The 21,836-nt window shown below is 31.6% G+C and overlaps 3 protein-coding genes across 3 annotated transcripts; all 3 read right to left on the reverse strand.

Moving 5' to 3' along the window:
- Positions 1 to 3,948: 3,948 nt before the first annotated feature.
- Positions 3,949 to 9,674, reverse strand: LOC123302150 (G patch domain-containing protein 4-like). The gene is made up of 5 exons (XM_044884961.1): positions 9,464 to 9,674; positions 9,280 to 9,402; positions 7,307 to 7,645; positions 5,463 to 6,085; positions 3,949 to 4,917 (listed from the first exon to the last, which is right to left on the reverse strand). The coding sequence occupies exons 1-5, from the start codon at positions 9,534 to 9,536 to the stop codon at positions 3,964 to 3,966; spliced, it is 2,112 nt and encodes a 703-aa protein (XP_044740896.1). The 5' UTR covers positions 9,537 to 9,674; the 3' UTR covers positions 3,949 to 3,963.
- Positions 9,675 to 11,438: 1,764 nt separating this feature from the next.
- LOC123302188 (venom protease-like) lies at positions 11,439 to 16,021 on the reverse strand. The gene is made up of 4 exons (XM_044885019.1): positions 15,844 to 16,021; positions 13,843 to 14,326; positions 12,854 to 13,113; positions 11,439 to 11,895 (listed from the first exon to the last, which is right to left on the reverse strand). The coding sequence occupies exons 1-4, from the start codon at positions 15,881 to 15,883 to the stop codon at positions 11,564 to 11,566; spliced, it is 1,116 nt and encodes a 371-aa protein (XP_044740954.1). The 5' UTR covers positions 15,884 to 16,021; the 3' UTR covers positions 11,439 to 11,563.
- Positions 16,022 to 19,210: 3,189 nt separating this feature from the next.
- LOC123302560 (venom serine protease Bi-VSP-like) lies at positions 19,211 to 21,823 on the reverse strand. The gene is made up of 4 exons (XM_044885531.1): positions 21,799 to 21,823; positions 21,140 to 21,524; positions 20,158 to 20,387; positions 19,211 to 19,538 (listed from the first exon to the last, which is right to left on the reverse strand). The coding sequence occupies exons 2-4, from the start codon at positions 21,442 to 21,444 to the stop codon at positions 19,231 to 19,233; spliced, it is 843 nt and encodes a 280-aa protein (XP_044741466.1). The 5' UTR covers positions 21,445 to 21,524; positions 21,799 to 21,823; the 3' UTR covers positions 19,211 to 19,230.
- Between the last annotated feature and the right edge of the window lie 13 nt (positions 21,824 to 21,836).

A 21,836-nucleotide genomic window follows, 5' to 3' on the forward strand; every position in this document is an offset into this window, starting at 1 on the left:
ATTTCTTTTGAAAATCATTAAAAAAATAAGGAACAAATAAATAAGATCAAGGAAAAATCAGTTAAATTCATTAAAAAATAAATTATTTAAACTCTAAAATAGGTATTCTTTTATATTTTATCTAAAAAGAGGTTGGGGAAGATTTTTGGGGGTGCAAGGGTAACAGATGATACATAATTATATTAATTGATTCTATGAAAATCATCTTTTTTCTTTTTGTAGAATTTTTTTAAACAATTTTAGTCGGGTATTAAATTTATTTAAAAGAGAGCAAAATGGTTTCTCGAAAAAACTTATTCGAAAAGCGATTAAATTTGATAGTAGCCAGCATTTACATTACAAATAATTTTTATCAAGAAATAAAACTAAATTTTTTTGCAAAATTTTCTTTCACAGTTAGTTAAATACGGGATTTCCACGCTTGGGTCCGATATGCACGCAGAATGAAATAATTTAACATAAAATGTGAATGCACGCACTAGTACATGGCCAAGAACAGTAGCGAAAATTTTAGGTCAGTTTGGTCTTTCCATATTGCCGAGTTATTGTTTTTATAGATTTCTAATGACTCCAACCAATTCAACCTTGCGTTCTTTTTTGCTTAGTCTAAAATTTCGAATTCTTTCTTGGGTTTATGTCATTTTTCTATAAAATGAGAAGCAAAGGCTGGTGGCCTCTCATCTTATGGAAACGGGACATAAATCTAATGCCTCCAATCGATTCAATCTTGCGCTCTGTCTTGTTAAGTGTAAAATTTCTAATTCTTTCTTGGGTTTATGTCTCGTTTTTATAAGATGAGAAGCCACCAGCATTTGTTTCTCATCTTATAAAAAAGAGACATAAGTCCAAGAAAGAGTTCCAAATTTTACACTTACCAAGAAAGAGCATAAGGTTGAATTGGTTGGAGGCATTATATTTATGTCCCGTTTTTATAAAATGAGAAACAAAGGCTGGTGGCCTCTCATCTTATGGAAACGGGACATAAATCTAATGCCTCCAATCGATTCAGCCTTGCGCTCTTTCTTGTTAAGTGTAAAATTTCTAATTCTTTCTTGGGTTTCTGTCTCGTTTTTATAAGATGAGAAGCCACCAGCATTTGTTTCTCATCTTATAAAAACGAGACAGAAGTCCAAGAAAGAGTTCCAAATTTTACACTTACCAAGAAAAAGCATAAGGTTGAATTTGTTGGAGGCATTATATTTACGTCCCGTTTCTATAAAATGAGAAACAAAGGTTAGTGGCTTCTCATTTTATAGAAACAGGAGATAAACCCAAGAAAGAATTTGAATTTTTATACTTAGCAAGAAAGAGCGCAACATTGAATTGATTTGTGGCATTAGAAATCTATAAAACCAATAAATCGCAACTATTGAACGACCAAAGTGGCCTAAAATTTTCACCACTGTTTATACTAGTTGTACATTCACATGTGTTCAAATCATTTCATTCATTATTTTTTCATATCTACGTCCTTAAGCCCCTAAGCCCCTAATTGCTCTCATTTTTTGTTCAATGACCTTCAAAATTTTTTTTGCTATTAACTAACTGTAAATTTGTTATTTCCCTGTTTTTGTTTGTTTAAGGGGTTAAGTGTAGTCAGAATTAAAAAAAAAAAAATCGATTTTGCATTTTCTTAAAGTATAATATCTTAGAAATATTCTTTGAATATTTGAAGTAAATCCGACAAATACTTTTCGAGTTATTCGATAGTTATCAAAAGGTTGTCGGGCGCTTTGGAACGCTCGAGAGTAAGAATGCGCGCTAACGACAAAACTCGAGAAGGTAGAATGCTACGTCGACAACATCAAATAGATATTTTGGGAAGCTGCTACAACGGCTGAAGAATTATTGTATGGCCCAGGAATAGATGACTCGGTGTTAGTAATTAAATAATACGTATTACTTTACGTTAATTAAGAGTAAAACTTCAAATGCATTTTTCTCAAAACTATGTTTTTTGAACTGGTGACCACAGTTCATACAGTTTTTTTAAAACATGCAAAACTAGTGCCTGATCAAAGGATTTTTTTTTTTAAACTTCGATTTTTATAAACAATCAACTGTTGATTTTTTTCCGAAAACCTGGAAAAGAAGTTCTTAAGCACGTCATGTTGTTAATTTAAAAAAAAAAAAGCTTCGACCAGGCACTAGATTATCTATAAATAAAACTAATTTTTTTTGTCTGATTGATTTTAAATGAATCTCCAAGGATTAGTGATGGTCGCCGCAAAGAGTTTCGTTTGGAACTGGACCAACAACAGCCATTACTTCTAAAATAATTAATTTTTTTCCAATTTCTATCAAGTCGAAATCTTATTTAATGATGCTATGATTTTACTTTTATAAAATAAAATGATTTACTCGCAAAAAAAAACTATTTAAAATTATCATTTTTTCATGTCTCTGACTACACCTATCCCCTTAATGTTTGAATCCATCTCTAAATCAGCTCTAAGAATTGTAGAATTTTATTGTTTCATAATGGTCGAAACAATTGTTACAATATTTATTTTAATTGATTTAAAATTAAAAATATAACAGTAGAACGCCGATTATATCCGAATTAATTGGAACCGGGGTCGATTCGGATAATCGAACATAGACTGATAGTAAAGAAATACGAACTGTCACACATAGAATAAACTAAACATTAAAAACTATTTAAGTAAATCAATGATATTTAAAAAAAAAAAAAAAAACTTTGCAACGTCGCAAAATATGTAGTGTCTTGTAGCTTTCAACCATATCGAGTTCAACAAGTTCCTTCTTGTTACAACAAAACAAAACTGATTCGGATAATTGGCGATCCGGTTAATCGGCGTTCTACTGTAGTGGAAAATTTGCTAAATAACAAAATGCATTATTATAGCAGGGGAGCCCAAGAGGGTATTTGTGTAGTTACTAAATATGGGGGACCTGCGTAGGGCAGACGGTCAGATTGGTAAAAACAAAATTGCGATAGGTAAATTAACTCGAGCGCGTTATATTAAGATATGGTGGGTTAATTACATGATAAAAAATGTAAATTTCAATAATCTGAAACAATTTTGATAGCGCTCAAAACGCAACTTTACAACCCTCGCATTTCCCATTGAAATGTACATTTTTAGAATGTAATTAACCCACCATATCTTAATCTGACGTGCTCGAGTTAATTTACCTATCGCAATTTTGTTTTTACTAATTTGACCGTCTCCCCTACCTGGGAGAGAGAGTTAATTTGAATTTCAAGCACTACGATTATACCCTTTACCCTATCGATTTGATATTTGGATATGTTAGAAGTACTCATATTCTATCTGCCTTGGTTACTTTTATTTTTCGAAAATCCTGTTAATTTTCACTGTTCACTTTTAGGTACTTTTTCGTATTCCACTATATCTAAATTTGAAAGGGGCAGATAGAATATGAGTACCTATAAAATATCCAAATATCAAATCGATAGGGTAAAGGGTATAATCGTAGTGCTTGAAATTCAACTTTAACCATTCTTTTCTGGAAAATGGCTTTTCTTTATATTTTTTTCCACCAATGAATATTTAAGAGGAGTCTTAAAAAAGTTATAAAGTTTCACGCCAATCAAATAATGATTTCACGTCCTTGAAAAATGAGTGAAGAACCGTCTTAATCTTGTGTTATACAATTATGAATGAGAACAATCTGAATTTTGCAAAATAATTCAGTTTAATTTATTTATTATGGAAATCCACAAATTAACATTCGAAAAAATTAATAACTTTTTATAAAATTAATTTGATTTACGAATAAGTTTTTTAGTGAGACTTTTCTCTATCTTTTAAATGAATTTTATAAAATTTGCACCGTCTAAAATTGTTTTGAGAAGAATTATTTAGATTTTAATTCTGAATTTTCACCACTTTTACTCAAATTTGAGTACAGGAAGTTTCAAATTATTTTTAAATATACATATTATATTTTTTTTTATACATCAAGAATAAAATTTTAATTTTTATTTCCATAACCTTTAATAATATTTTCATGTTTGACTCCAGGAAAAACAACAGAAACACGACGTTGCGATAATTTTTTTAACGCAATATTTTTAAATTTTTTGGATGTGTGATCTTTACCATTCACACATTTTTTTTCATTTAACGAATTTTCTAATTGAGTTTGATAGTTATCGATACGTTGTGATATCGAAGTGTTTTCTTCATCGTCTTCATCACCCTCGTTTTCTGAATCATCTGTAATATACTTCTCCTCGTTGATCGATTCGTTTATTTGCACGGATTTTCGTGGTCGAACTATTACGTGATCGAACGTTTTTTTCTTGAGCGCGCTTTTTGGTGTACTATTATTTGGCATTTTCTTGTATTCGACATGTACCATGCCGGTTTTTTTCACTTCACTGAATGCAATTGGCAAATCTTCGTAGTCTTCGCATCCAAAATTACAGATACCTTGTTTTGAGTTCGGTGTAGTAATTCCTTCGAATTCTGTTGTGTTATTTTGTGAAAACGCGGGATTATCGTAACCAGATTCATTATCCATGGTAAGTTTGCTGCGTTTTTTGGAAATGTGAGTAAATGCTGGGTTGTCATAACCTAACTCATCGGTTGAGTGCGACCGTGTACGTTTTTTTGGTATACTCTTTACTGTCAGTGTGTTTTCGGTCGGATTATCCATGGAACGTTTGCTATGTTTTGTCGCATCGTGAGTTAATTCATATCCTAAATCTTCGGTTAAGTGAGATCGCTTACGTTTCTTTGGCACACTTTTAACTGTCAATGTATTTTCTGCATTTGAATTCATATACGATATGAACGTTGTTTTACGTTTCTTTTTCTTTGGTGTCGCGGATTCATCGGAGTTACTTAATTCCAATGCTGGATTTTCAATTCCCTTCTTCTTTTTCTTCTTTTTTATTTTTCGCTCGACTTCGTTCACATTATTCTAAAACATAATAGTTAAGTTTAGAGTAAATTTATATATATATATAATGCTAATGTTAGTACGTGAAGACAGACAGGGTTTTCTCTATGACTACCAACTAAAAAGACACAAATTTATCACTAATATAAGAACCGTTTAAAATGTTTCCATAAAAATGTCAATTTGAATGCCCCGGTAATGTACTTTATTTCGTTAACTACGATATACACCAATAGATGTCAGGAAGAATCATATTTGGCAGTGTATGTTTCAGTTTTTCCTGAAAACACGGATAAAACGACGTTTTTTTAATAAATGAAACCTAGCTAGATCGACTTTTCGCCCCAAAAAACCCGTGCGTACTCATTTTCATGAAAATCGTTGGATCCATTTCCGAGATCGTTGATAATATATTGTCAATTTTGATGGTGATTCGTATTCGCGAATGTATAAAATTTAACATTCGTCCCATCACTAGTCTGGAACACAGTGCCCGATAAATGATCTAAATAGTTTTACAGCTATAAAAAATTTTTTTTGGAACACACAGTAGGTAGATTACTTACATTTTCAATGTCGTTGCTAGTATCGTTGATGTTTAACGCAGGATTATCATACGTGTGCTTTTTCTTAAGTTTTATTTTAAGAGAGTTTTCATCATGGTGTTTCTTTTTCTTTTTACAATCATTCTTCGTCTCCACATAATAGTCTATTTTTTCTAATTCGACGTATGGTTGAAATTTATTAGGAATTGTTGTTTTACTATCATCACCGTTTTCCAATTTGACCTCTTTTGGTGAAGCATCCTTTTCTGCTACATATTCTGGTTTAATGTTTGGAGAACAATCTATCCTTTTCAGTTTGATGACCGCCTCCGGTTGAGAAGAGTCAGGTTTCTGACTCTCGTAAATTTCGTTAACAGCATGTGATTTCTTCTTTTTCTTTTTAGAGGCTTTAGCTGGTTTTTCGTACGTAGTAGTAATCGTATCCGTTGGTGGCACAGTTGTGTCAATTTCTGGTAAATGATTTTCTTCATCAGCATGAGATGATGTTACTGTTTCCACTTTAGTATTTTTGCCATTCATTTTTCTTAAAAAATATTCCGTCATATTTGTGTCGGAAACGGTGAGGTTCTCGTTATACGACTCTTCACCCTGTTCTCCAAAATTTGTTGTAGATGTCACTTGATCTAAAAATAAATAACATTTAAATAAGTGTATATAAATTTTTATACCCTGTATATATGTAATATATATCAAGGTATACTAAGTTTAGTCCCAAGTTTGTACCGCCTAAAAATATTGATACTACGAACAAAATTTTGATATAGGTGTTCTTAAAATCATCTAATTAGTCCATTTCCGGTTGTCCGTACGTCTGTTCGTCTTTCTGTGGACACGATACTTCGGACGTAAAAGAGAAACCATCTTGTAAACCGTTAGAGATAGAACAAAAGTTTAAATGTAAAAAATGTTCCTCATAAAAAAATAAATAACTTTTAACAAAGCGGGGGACTTTAACCCCAATACAATGTCAAAAGATGTACCGTCTATCTCAAGTTTGAACTGATTCCAGAAAAGATAGACCTGGTTTTAATCGACTGATAAACTAAAAAAAATATAACCGGAATGATAGTGTTGGCTTTTAATAAGTTCGCAACGCTAAATATGTCGGTTCTGTCTCATCGGGAAACTGATCTCAGAATGGCTTAAAATCTGTTCACATAAACAATTATCGCCTATCTAAAACTGATATCGCCCGTAATGTAGATGGCGAAATTTAGCCAGTCTCCAATTACATTTTTGATTGGGGACTGACTAAAACCCCTCCACTTACATTCCAGGCGACACCATTTTTGTGATTTTCAGATTTAGTTCTTCATATGAACACATTTTCTTGATGAGACAGAATCGATATACTTTGCGTTGCGGATTAATTACCTATTAATTGTGGATTATCTCAAATCGAATATATATTTTTGGAATATCTGTCGATTAAAATCGGTTCTACCCTTTCCGGAATCAATTCAAATCAATTTGAAAAGAGCTGATGATTTTCAAACGGCCATGACATGGTTGATCTGCCCAACAAATTTTACAAATAACGACCATGAAAAATTTTAATACTAAATGTAACTCAAGATATTAAGAACGCATGCGCACATTTTTTTTTTTTAAATAATACGAACAGAAAAAATAAATATAAAAATACTTCTAGAAGTTCGCTACTTTCTTTTTTTACATGGAATCCCCTGACTCTTTTTAGAAAAATATGAATTCCCTGACATTTCTATGTTTTTCAGATTTTCCAATAATGTGAATACCATGGATTTTGCCTGCATTTATTTTCTTCTTTAGATACTCATGTGTATAATAAAATTTAAAATGAATAACAAAAAAAGAAGACTTACTTTCGTCAGATTTAATTGCTCGAAGAGTTGACGTCGCTGTAGTGGATGTTTCAATATCCAATGAAGATTTTCCAAATATCTGAGCTAAATCTTTTGCAGAATATCGTGATAAATCTTTACCACGCGTGAACTTTCGATAATGAACTCTCGCTCGTGATGATTTCGATTTATTTTCTAACGATTGTATATTTAACACATCCGCACATTCAGAATTATCTGATCCACCATCCGATCCCAATTTAAGACTGTTTGTATTTTGTGTTGACAGGTTCTTTAGTAAATTTGCAAAACCTACTTCGTTTTCTGTCCAGGGATCTTGATCTTCCTTAAAACCCATTCCTATGGATACAAAAAATAACTCAATTTAATGACAGTAAAACCTGAAAATAAGTTTTACTTAAAAAAAATACTTAATGACTGAAATTTTTAAGGAGTGTTTGGGGACATGCTCTAAGTCTAAAACCGAGTTTTCGTATTCGTGGTGGTGGTGGTGGAGGAAGATACAAGCCCGTGTCAATATACAGGGGTGAGTTAGTTTTTATTAGTTTTATTTTTCGTAGGTCAGTAATGTCATTGACAATGGTCGGTCAAAGCTCAAATGTGACGTTCAGCTTTCGTTTATTTTTCGTAAACGAAAACAATCAATATTAATTTTAAGCGATTCATACTTGAACTAAACTTAATATACTTTGATATATTTCATATTTACAGGGTAAAATATCAATTAATGTAACTTGTTGCAGCTAGACGAGGTTTACGATTTTTCAGTATAATTAAATTAGGGGCTGTTCATAAAATACGACACACTAAAATTAGGATTTGAGACCCCCTTCCCTCGGTTATCACACAGTGTCACACTTTCTGTGATCCCCTATAAATATTAAGTCACAAAAACTAAAGCAACAGTAATTATCGTTGCTACTGTGTAAATTAATCAAGCCGTCCTGAAAAATTGCACTAAAAATCTATTTCAACAACTTTTACAAAATCATTCAAAAACTACGGTTCCTGTATGCTATCCCATAGGAACCGTGCATTTTCCGGGATAGAAATTAGCCCAAGTCAAACTCTGATCCCTAAACAATCACTACCTGTGCAATAAATCATATCGATTCTTTGACACATGAAAAATTAAAACAAATCGATCCCACGAGAACCATACATTTTACTGGGATAAAAACGTAATTCCCTGACATTTCCAGTAAAATTTGAATTCCCTAGCAATCCCAATGAAGTGACCATCATGTAGGGACTTAGTCACGAGCGTATTCAGCTTTTGGTCCAAGGGTAGCGAAACAGAATTGTTTGGTCAAGAGAGTAAATGGTTGAATGATTTTTTGGTCTAGAATAAATGGTAAATCAATTTTCAGGAGAGCAGCCACCATGACCTAGTCTCTCATCGGTACGCTCAAGGGTTTAGCACCATTAAAATTCCATGACTATTCTAACCTTTTACAACTAAACCCAAGGATTTACAAGTCTTCGATGTCGATCGCCAACCTAAGTTTACATTAAACGAATAAACAAGCGTAAAAATATAACACCAACTTTTAAACCGTATACTTGAACTTAAAAACTATCGAGGTTCTACTGTAATAACTAAATTGTCAGTTTAAAATTTCTTGAAAATAAAAAAAAGGTGATGTGAAAAAAATTTACGAATTTTATCATCATAATATATCTCGATATGTCACGATTCAGGAAACAGAAGTCCCATCGATATAACGACCCAAAAACAACATAAACTTTGATTGACATTCCAAAAATTTGCATTGGTATAAGATTTCAGAGAATCAAGAGTTACATTTACGTCACTTTAGAGATAATAGACAATTTTTGTATCGATAATTCCCTGTTTCGAACAATTCTATTTTACTGGATGAAAATTTCTTTTATTCCAGATTGGAATTTTATTTTAGAAAGCAAATTAAGGGAAATTTGTTTGTAACACTAAAAAAAAATTTAATAAATACCTTTACTATCATGTTTGAACGAGACTTTAACATGTTCGGTGATTCCATCTTCGTTTGCGCCCAAACCTTTTCCTTTGCTCCAACCCATTTTTTCTAGCAATTTCTGACCAAATTTATTGGAATCTAAAAAAATTAAGTTGAATTAATATATTTTTTCATATGAAAAATTTTTGTAAATCCTAACCTTCTGACCAATCTTTTCCTCTTGGATTTAAACACCATTTTTGTTTTCGCTTTCTTTCAGCTAACATAGACATGTTAAATTTCTTGAATTAAGGATAAACTTTTAAAATCACTCCAAATTTAGGAAATAAAAACTGTTACTCAAACCAATATTTTCTTTAAAACATTACGTTACTATTTTCACACTTAAACTGCGAGCACGTTATAATTTATAAACCATCTTCAATTTTCGATGATACTTGTATGTTAAATCATAGATGCCTCTGATGTATTTAAAATCAATTCAATTAATTTTGTGCGGGAATTATAAATATTACACTTTGAGACAATTACAATTATAATATTTTTAAAGATTATAACACAATAGCTTACCATTCAAATTCACAAATGATTTAATCGAAACTTTAAAAAATACGCAGATCAGTATGTTAATTTTTTGGTTTTCTCAACTTGTATTTTGATTTATAGAATTTTAATTCAGACTTAAATCAGTGATGGGACGAATGTCGAATTTTGTACATGCGAATGCGAATGTTAACTTTTAAATGACGCTCTAACAAAATCGAATGTATTCACTTAATAAATCCTCATATATTATTTCTCCAGTTTTTTGTCCATACCTTATCGGTATACCATTATCAAATTCCAATAATTAATTATACAAATTTACTTGGAATTTAATAATGGTATACATATAAGTATTATATACATATTAGTGATGGGACGAATGTTGAAATTTGTACATTCGTGAATGCGAATGTTAACTTTCAAATGAAGCGCTCACAAATTATAATGTATTCACTTAATTAATCCTAATACAGTCAAACTTGGGTAAGTGAGAAAACTCTATAAGTGAGAGCAATAGCCGAGGTCCGTCATTTTAAGCTCCCAAAACCTCTATTAGCGAGAAACAGAAACCTCTGTAAAAGAGAGTCGTTTTTCCCTCATGGACCTCCGTAAGGGAGATTGCTACTAATCTATACCTCTATAAGCGACAGTCGAGCTTTATTTATTTATATTATTTAGGAGGAACTATAGCTTCAATTTACTACATTCGTACTTGCTGTGACTTGTTATTGCTGCGTACCTTTATAAGAGAGAAACGCTAACAAGGTACTTACATTAGCGAGGAACTCGGGTTAGTGAGAAACCTCTATAAGCGAGAATGAGATTGTGCTCCCTTGAACTTCCGCTTATCCAGGTTTGACTATGTTTTTTTTCTGGTCAAACCTTATCCCATATATAAAAATATACTCACGGGCTAAAATTGTACCACTTAGAAAAAAACAAACTAGACAATAATAAATAATTTTAACGAAAAAATATATCTATATTAAAAGAGTTTAATAATAAGTGTATCAGGCAAACATGATTCGAATATAACAGTTTTAAAAGCATCATTAAGAAGTGAATCAGCAACTGTAAAGATATTTCAAATGAAACTATTTTTAAAACATGTTCTACTAATATCAATTTAATAACTTTTGATTTTTTTGCCACTTTTCTACGAAATTTGTTGCTGTGTCTTAGTTAGGAGTACAGAGTAGCCATGGGCTACGATAGCCACGTGAGCGGAATTTTATACAGGTCGAGCTAATACATATAATTCTACATTTGCGTAAAAGAGTCCGTCGTATAGGTCCATTAAAAACTAGCCATATAAGTCCATTAAAAGCAAAATTCAATTTTTTTGTTTTTGAGGTTAGTTTACTATAATTGCATTTTTGTCGATTTGTCCAACATTCAAATTTAACAGTGAAGTTTGGAGTTATTTTGCAATTTATGATACAAAATGATGATGATTTTTTATCAAAAACATTCGCATCGTTTTTTGCGAATGCGAATGCGATTATTCGTTCCATCACTAATAATACGACGTATAATTGATATAGCATGTAATTGAATATTTTAGAAATAAATTTATATTAGTTAAAATAAATAATTTTTATTTAAAAATATTTATACAATGGTTTTTGTTTCTTATTTGATAAAATAAACAAATTTTAAATAAGTCGCAAATTTTTAGAGAATGAATTCGTCAAGTCGAAATAAAATTCCCAATGATTATTAGAATGCTAATGAAATAATTACTTTAGTGTCGTTAGTTATCGAAAATCAATTTCGATTCAATCCATTCAATATACTCGGAAACTCTTAAATAAATTCCTGGATGTTTAGGATCAGCACAATTAAATCCAGACGAAACGATTCCAATTTGATAGAATATTGTTTCATTACTGTCAGCATCTAATTGTGGTAATAATAACGGTCCACCTGAATCTCCTGAACACGAATCCTTTAATCCTTTTTGGTATCCAGCACATAATAAGGTTCGATCAAAGTTAATAGTCCCATTATATTTGAGTTCACAAATTGAATTTGAGATTATAGGAATTTGTAGTCCTTGTAGAATTTCACTTGATTCTGTAGAGCCTAAAAAAAAAACTCATCAAAGTTGTTACATCTTGGAAGCTGATGATAATTGAGTATATACTTCAGGGTCCACGGAGCAATTTTGGTTAAATTCATGTTTTTGAGTTGAAATATAATTTCGAGGTTAGCAAATCGAGGTAAAAGATACGGGGTGTGCAGGGTGTACAAGATAATAACAAAAACAAGTGAAAACAAACAATTAACTGAGTTAATTGTTGAAATACCCTGTATAGAAAATTTTGAATGTCAGTGCTTGCATTATATTATACCATGTATATTTGAAATATATCATAGTATATTAATTTTAGTTCCAAGTTAGTAACGCTTAAAAATACTCATGCTACGAACAAAATTTTAGTAAAGGTGTTCATAAAATCACCAAATTAGTTCAATTTCCGGTTGTCCGTCCATCTGTCCATCTATCTGTGGGCAAGATAACTCAAAAACGAAAAGAGATATTAAGCGGAAATTTTGATTACGTGATTAGGACGTAAAAAGTGAGATCGAGTTCATAAATGAGCAGCATGGGTCAATTGGGTCTTGTAAACCCAATACCCAAATGACTTATGTTGCTCATTTACGAACTTAGCCCCACTTTTGACGTTCTGAGCACGCTATAAAAATTGTAGCTTGATATCTCGGTTCGTTTTTGAGTTATCGTGCTCACAGACAGACGGACAACCAAAATTTATTAAGAATATGATTGACATTTCGTTTATCGACTAATTTCATGATGTTAACAAATTGTGAACTTCAACATGTAGTTTCCATGCCACCCTGCGCGCGCACCATAAAAATTATTTCATAACGCGCCTAAAAAAAGTATAACTTAAAAAAAAGAAGATTTTAGGCTTTGAAACTCGGCAAGGCAATTGTCTTTTATGTGACAACAGCTTCCGGAGGCTACATTTAATGGGCATACCATAATTATGTCATTAAATTTAAAAGTAAAATTTACCAAGTTTCGTAACACCCCAACCAGATACAATTGGATAGTATCGTACAAATGATTGATTTTTCCATTTTGGATCTGTTGGTAAACATACAGGACCCACTAATGGACCTAAATTATCCATATCAAAGTCAATTTTTAATATTGCAATATCATGTTTGTATAATCCAGATCGAAAATTTTCATGCACATACGATTCAAGTATTTCACCTTCCCAATAATCCCAATCTTTTTTTATATCTGATACACCAATTCGAATGTATTTTCTGTAAATGTAAAATTTGTTATAAAATTTTTTTCCCATTTTACAAATTTTTTGATAACTACAAATTACAATTAAATATTGGAGTCCGATATAAAGTTTAAGCAAAATGTATGAACATGGGTGATATTTGGTAACCCTGTGGATCAAAAATTCTTGTTTTGTTCTCCTTGGGCCAAAAGTTGGATATGCTCATGTATATGAAGGTGATATTTAGACAATTGTGGTTGTAGATTTTTCAAATTTTGCCAATCGGTTTGGGTTGGAAGACTTTATAGTTTGATCGATGGCCATTTTCAGTAATTTGTAAATGTAATTTGTAATTTTAATCGAGGAAATAAAACCGAAAAAACAATCTAAGCCAGAGATCGACTTCTCGTCAGATTTTTATAAGACCCGCTGGAAAAAGCTTGTATTTGTTTTCAAAATATGATTCGCAGCATCAGCTAGTTCGATAGCTTCGCCAGGAATCAGGTTTTCTGTTTGAAGTACTCGACTCAAAGAAAAAGTCAAAGAATGTGCTGAGTTCAAAATATGCATGGATATTGGATATCTGATTCGTCTCTGGAAATGCGTCTCATAAATGGATGCATTTACAGGACTATATTGTTTGTTCAAAATTAATATGGACAGATTCTCAATGGGAACGGTTTTGACGCTCAAAACCCCACTCTTGCGCACGGACCTGCTTTATTTCCTTGACTATTTCATGTTAGATTCAAACAAATCGTACAATTCTGGTTGATTAAATACGCAATGCGCAGCTGTAAGCACGTGTCTCTTCGTAATAATAGTACCCCCACAAGACCATTGAATTTCATTGGCTGTTGAATTTTCATATCCTAGTGCAACCATCCATGGGAATTGTCCTTTTTTAATGTCATAACCACCGATAATTCTTGGTAACGTTTGTTGACTTGCGGATGTTCCACATTCTGTTGGTAAATTTGATCTTGTTGTAATTCTTGGAGCTATTGTAGTCGATGTAGTCGTCGATGTTGGTATCAATGGCTGGGACTGGTTTACAGAAATGGGACAACAAACTAACGGTACTTTATAGGAAAATCCACAAGTGTATTTTCGAAGTTCGGCCAACTGTGGTGTGTAACGATACTGTGCTGATAGCAAAATCTGCATTAATGGCGGACACAGTTTAATTGGAATACATGTACCATTCTCGTTTTTTGGTGTTACACAGTTATCGCATGCTCCTGGAGCTAAAAAAGTATAGAAACAAGTGAAAACAAACAATTGACTGAGTTATTTTTGAACTACTCTGTTTTAGAAAGTGTTGAATGTCAATGCTTGCATTATTTTTTATAAATTAAAAAACCAACACAATTCTAGAAATGGCGGCCTTTGAAGCTTAACACCAAAGTTTTCAAAGGCATCGAAAGCTTGTTTATTTCGTTTATTTATATTGATCTTTATATGAGCTTTTAAGATCGAGCTATCCACAGACAAAGCAAAATAGACATTGGGATTTCTATGCTAAGGTAAATGTACAATATTATGGGGTAGTACGTTATTCCGGGTGTTTTATTTTGATAAAAAAATAAGAAAAACTGATTAAACTTTTAATTTAAAAAAAAAAACAGAGCCTCTAGAACTAAAATATGAGCAAAAAAATTGACATTTTGAACAAACCTAATCACAATTAAATTCTCATACCGATCGAAAAAGTGATCGATTAGTTTTAACATGATTTTTTTTACAAATATATTCTTTGTTTACGTAAGAGGTGACAGTGATGGATTCTTAAGTTTTTGGATTTTTTTTATAGATTTTAAGTTTTTTTAGTTTACTGGCAAGTTTATCATATTTAAATATGTAAAAATATTGATTGGAATGAATAAATAAATCGTTATTAAAGCCTTTTCAAACTATTCTAATTAATTATTTTCTGTAAATTATGAAAATGCGCAAAGTTGCAATTCCGGGAATATGGCATTGTAAAACAGAAAATTGAAACTTGACTTATATTTTGTTATTTGAATTGGTTTTCGATGATTATTTACAAAATAACTTTTATTATTATTAAAATAATCAGTAAAGTAACAGTTTCTATTAAATTAATTAATTTAATATCGATAATATTTATAATACCTGTGATTTATTACCATTAGTAAGTATTCAGCAATATAATACCTTTGATAATTTTATGATAATCAATCAAATTTTAAATTATTGGAAACATAATTATTTGAAAACATTAAACAAAACAATTTTTTTAATTTATCTATGTTAAGTGTGTATCCCGGAATAGGGTATTCCACTATTTTTGAAAAAGTACTTCAAAATGTTGATTTTGCTAATATAAAGCCACCAAAAATACGTCATATGGGTATCACTATACGAAATAACACAAATAAGTTTGACAGATATATTCATAGACATCTGATTATAATAAATATAAATACTTATTATCTATGTTTATATTATACCCAGCTGTCTACACTGAACTAACTGATGGTCTATGACTCATACCGCTATGACATCACAGCAGAGCTTACCCGCGTTTTAAAACAGTTTAAAAATTACGATTTTTAATTTTAATATTTTAAAAGAAAAATGTGCTTTTATGACTCGAAATCAGAATATTTAAGTATATTTTTACATAAATTTTTTTCAAATTTCATTGTTTATTTTTGACTAACGATAATACCCTATTATAGCACCCACTTTAAATACAAGTCTATTGATTTATTGATGAAGCTTTATAATGATCACTTACATATTTTAGAGAGCGCACAAAACATTAACAACAAAAACATTTTTTTTAAAATCTGATCTGAACTCTTCAGTGTTTCATTAGTTTTAATTAATATGCTTCGAGCTTTTATATACCCACAACAAAATAAGTACTGGTCATACAAGTACCTACGCAAAACTACATTAATGAATACGACATACGAGAGATGGTCTTTATTTGATACCTGTAACGCTGTAACGATTCACTCGAACCCGTTTTAGCTTCTAATTATTTTGCTATTGTTTAAATTTTACCTCTGTATATTTATGGAGTAATCGTACAGATTAAACTCAACTATAAACATTTTACCAAAAAACGTGTGTTTACTTTGCTCAAAGCTTTAGGACGAGCTGAATCCTTCAAATTGTTCTATTATATCACGTTTATGGAGAATTTCGACTCTACATATAGAAAAAATTCTCGAAGTCATGTTAGGTTAGGTTAGGTTAGGTTATATTGGCTGTCCACGAAGGACACACTTAGGCTATAGAGCTCATTGTGATACCATATATATGTGTTTTACCACCTTTCCACTGATAATTTCATTTATCAGCTCCTCAATTATTTTCAGAGGCTGAGTGCACCTCCTTCATGCATATACCATGCACTACACCAGCCCATTACAATTATTAATTGAATTAATTTTGTTGCGATGGCGGGAATCGAACCCACTACCCTAAGCCTACGGCGGACGGATTTGGTTATGCCTTAACCAACTGAGCTAACAGCAGAAGTCATGTTACACCGGTAATTTTGGAGCCAGCTGCCTAGACTGACCCCCCCCCCCTCTAACTTAATCTGTAGAGCAGGCATGGGCAAATGGGACTTACAGAAGTCGGACTCCTTACTTAAAAATACGAGTAAGATAGTGACAACCTAACCAATGGCAACCTAAAATACGAGTAAGACAGAGAGAAAAGAATTTTTTTCAACCTATATCATTACTATTAGAGAAACTGAGATAGGTAGAAGAGTCGTATACTTATCTCCTCCTCTATGAGTAATGCGGACTTGGATAAAGAGACACACTATAAAGTTTGTGACACACAATAAAGTTATAACAATGGTGACTTTGTAAGAACTTCTTACATTTTAATGCTGGAATAAGGAGAAGAAATAAAAACAACCATTTGACCGTGACGTCTTTAAATCCTGGGGGTAACTGGGGGTAACTTTCTGGGGGTAACTGGTTGTTTGTGTAACCAAAGTAATATGTACGAGATGGTAACTATGGATCTCACTGATCTTGTATACGATTAATAAGAAACAAGAATCACCAGCTCGTTATAACTTCGACTTAAAATAACTCGCCCGTGCCTGATGTAGAAGTCTCTACGGCTGAGGAAATCGTGTATCTAAAGATTTTTTATTTCTAAAATATAAATAATATTTGATATTGAACGTGTAAGTATATGGAAGTCGTATGATTATTTCACACCATATTTTTCAAACAATTTCATTGTTATTTAAATTATTAATTAAATCATTAGTCACTCGTTTTTTAAGTATTGGAAATTCTCTGTAATTAATCAATCAGCTCTCAGTTCAGATGTATACTTATTAATTTTATTGTTTTAAATACCTACGTATTTTGTTTTCAACTCCAGAATACCTGCATTTATTACAGCACAGTATGGGGTGGAATTTCATATATTTGCATCTTCTATGTTTAACTTTAATAGAATTGTTCTTTTAGTGAATTTTTAGGGTTCCGTACCCGAAGGGTAAACAATTAAATGAAAACTACTCGTCCAAACGTACAAAACTTATTTAATTATTAAGTAAATTGACTCAAAAAAAATAAATTATCGATTTATTTGATGATTGGGCGAATAATTCCTCAGAAGAAGAATATCTCTAATCGTTTAATGGTTAATTGAGTTTCTTGGGTCAAATTACCCTACAAAATGAGTTATATCCAAATCGGAAACAAAATTCTTTTATTATTTTGTCCCAAAAAACGCAAAAGTGTGGTGTATTTAACGATTTAGCGAATGATTTCTGAGATATCGTTTATGTCGAGGCTATTTTAGGTGATTTCTCAAAAGCTATGCGTCCAATCGTCAAATAAATCCGTTTTTTGAAATTTTTGGGTCAAATATACATTATATACTTAGTTTAATGAAATTCCTAAACGAAAAATAATTTTCGATTTTTTCGATTTTTTCAAAGGGGTACCCCTTAAAAAATTTGAAAAAAATCGAGAAAAAAGTTGTGTTTCTGATTTCGACAAAACTTCGTATTTAAGGTTATTTTGACCCAAAAAATGCAAAAATGTGGTATATTTATCGATTTGGCGAATCATTTCTGAGATATCGCTCATTTTGAGTCGATTTCAGGCGCTTTCTCAAAAGCTATGCGTCCAATCGTCGAATGGACCCGATTTTTGAAATTTTTGGGTCAAATATACCTTATAAACTTAGTTTAATCAAATTCCTAAACGAAAAATAATTTTCGATTTTTTCAAAGGGGTTTTTTGTTTCCGATTTGGATAAAACTTTAGATAAAATTTTAAAATCGGACTAATTACAATAACTTTTCTGTAGACTGTGAAGTTAAAACAATATTTCTCGATTTCAGAAACTTCTGAACCATAGCGATGTCTTTTGTACGTAGCTCTTGCGAGAAAATTATTTTCCAATGGAAATGTTGGATAGTGGATTCTAAAAATAACTCATACTATCTTAAATATGCCTGGGAATTTCTCTGATAGGTGGAAAATATTTAACGCCTACGGATTAATTTATCAGGACATACGACAAAAATAGAATAAATCATGTAGAGTCTTCGTTTTCTCTTGCAAGAAAAATAGTTTCATATGAAAATGTTGGACAGTGAATCCTAAAAATAATAATAATAATAATAATAATAATAATGGGGTTTAACCTCCGTTTCTCTGACATATACGCCTATAACAGAGGCCACCCACATCATTATATGTTAATCTTTATTTATTTAATTACAAACATATTTACAATTACATTTTCATGTGGGTGGAGTCGGTTACTTCGTTCTTATCCAAGCGACGACAATGTGATCAATTCTGCACTCCCATTAATTATAAATTGTTCACACTTCCGCTGCCTGGATTCGAACCCGCAACCTAAGTCTAAATCGACAAACAGTCGAAGACAAACGCCTGAGACCGATCGGCCATTTAGGCTCTTGCAAGAAAAATAATTTCATATGGAAATGTTGGACAGTGAATCCTAAAAATAACTCATACTACCTTAAATATGTGTCGGAAATTTGCTGTAGTTGGAAAATATTTAACGCCTACGGATTACTTTATTAGGACATGCGAAAGAAATATAACAAATCATGTAAAGGAACTGTATTTTTATGTTATTTATTTTACAAATTTTAAACTTAAATATACAAATTCGATTCGATCCAATCGACATATTTATAAACTCTGGTGAACACATTTGGTAATTGATTCGATGAATTACAGTTAAAACTGTATGATGATATTCCAATTGCATAGTATTTGTCGGATTGGTCATTCGGTTGCGATTGTGTTAACATTAGCGGACTACCTGTAATACTCTGACACGATGATTCAATATTCGAGCACAAAGTATTGTCGTTAATTTTGGCTGCTTTGATAACTTCGTAGAATTGAGCACATTGTTTTGTGGGTATTATTGTGATTTCACGGGAACTTAAATCCGAATCTAAAAAAGGGTAATATCAAAAATTTTAACATTGAATGGGACTAACGGATACTGCAGTTCGCTATCGGCACTTTTTGATATTGAATTTACCGTGTCATTCCAGTAAGAATAACGAAATTATTTGAGTTACAATCACTTTGTATGAAAAAACTTTGAGTTTGATAAATTTAATGAAAAAAAAAATCTTTTTTAACGGCAAATATGAATCACAAATATTTAATTATATTATTAGCATATCTTCGCCTTCAATTAAAAAAAAATCCGTACTTTATTGCACTAACACTCACATTAAACGTAAATTGAATAACACGGTAAATCGAGAGCAACAACAATAATAACTTGCATTGGTAAGAGCAGGTAGACTGTGGCTTACAAAACAGGCGGGGGACGAGGTTAAGATAATTCAAGTGACCTGTTTGTGATGGAGTGGTTATCTAACTACACCAAAAGACAACTTTCTATGCAAAACAAAAGAGTTTTCTCACTTTTGTCCGGATATTTGGTATAAATACTCCACTGTACAACACAGTCTAAGTAGGCGAAATATTAAGCGGTCATAATTGACTTCTACGCTTTTATAGATATTTCGACCTATCAGCATATATTACTTTAACCTTACCCCATTTATGTGCAACAGTTGGCTTAACTTGTCGATTAAATTCCATATTTGGAAGTTTTGGTAGACATATAGGAATTGGATCTTCATCAGATTGTGACCATTCGACCAACAGTATTGCAATATCATTTTTATGGCTAAGTTTGTTGTACTCTTCATGAACGATTTGTTTTTTGATAATACCTTCATTTGCGAAATTATCCGAATCGAACGAATTTGCGCGAACCTTAAATCTGTTAATTAAAAAAAAAATATACACTTTTGTTACACATGAGACCACATTTCTTCAATGAAACGTTTTTGGGAAAAATGATTCTTATGAAACTTATTATGTTCGGAGATAATTCACAGTTCCTAACTTAGAATTAGCTAGAGAACTGTTATGCCCTGTTATATATGAAGTATATATCAAGGTATATTAATTTAAGTCCCAAGTTTGTAACGCTTAGAAAGGAACAAAATTTTGGTAAAGGTATAATAGAGGTGTCCGCCTGTCTATCCACAAGATTACTTAAAAATGAAAATCGATTGTGTCTTGGGTCTGTAGGACTCATCTTGTAAACTTTTGTTCGAAACATTTTTTTGTAAACATCACTGTTTATCGCAAGTGCGCATATTAGAACAAAGCTTTGCTGTCCATTTTCTCCAAAACTATAAAAGATAGGGATTTGAAAATTTGCAGGAAGCAAAATTTTCGCCATAATTGTGTTGGTTTTCTTTAAGCTTTTCTAATTTATTAAAAACGATATTCAACCAATCCTATACAGAGTAGTTCAACAATTAACTAAGCCAATTGTTTGTTTCATTTGTGAAAATGGTACGAACAAAACTTTTGTAAGAAATATTTTTACGAAAATTGACTCGAAAATCGATTAAGTAGAAATCAGTAGAATATTTATTTCCAAAAACGTTTCATTGAAGAAATAGTTAATTTGCTTGTTTGTAGCATCCTGTAAAGGAACCTCAATATATTCTGACAACTTACAAATCATTACGTGCTCGAACACAGTAGGCACTAGTCAAAACATGCACCTTCGTAACAAGTGTACCAGCACAAAGCCACTGAATTTCATCATGATTTTCTTGACGTCCATAACCCAATGACACAATCCATGGATATTCTTGTTCAGTATCTTCATCAAATTGTCCACAATTTGTGGAAAGCTTTAATTTATTGACATCCTCCACATCTTCTGGACAACATACAATTGGTACGGTATTATTGTAACCGCATATCGATTGAGTTAAATAATCACGATTTTCTGGTTTTTCTCTGATCGATCGTAACATGTTACGTAATGACGGGCATTTATGTATTGTAATACATACTCCTGGATCAAGAGATGGTGTCTCACAAAATTGATCTTCCCCTAGATAAAAATTAAATAAAATCATTTTAAAAAACAAGTTTTTAGGAAAAGGGCCACCATAAGATGAAAGGGGAAAAAATAGCGAACTCGATAAATCCGGACTACAGTGTCTATGAAACCCCAAAATTTAACTCTAGATCCAGTTTTCAGATTTTATGGTTAAATAAGTCTAATTTTAAAATAAATTTGGCGCCCTTGACGTCCTCTCTTTAATTTGGAAGCCGCTGTCTTAAATGAAAAATTAAAAAGAAAATAATTTAGAAAAAAATCAAACCGTTAGAAATACGCAGTACAATAAAAATCACAAATATA

The sequence above is a fragment of the Chrysoperla carnea genome, chromosome X, assembly GCF_905475395.1.
Source record: "Chrysoperla carnea chromosome X, inChrCarn1.1, whole genome shotgun sequence".
Taxonomy (NCBI): domain Eukaryota; kingdom Metazoa; phylum Arthropoda; class Insecta; order Neuroptera; family Chrysopidae; genus Chrysoperla; species Chrysoperla carnea.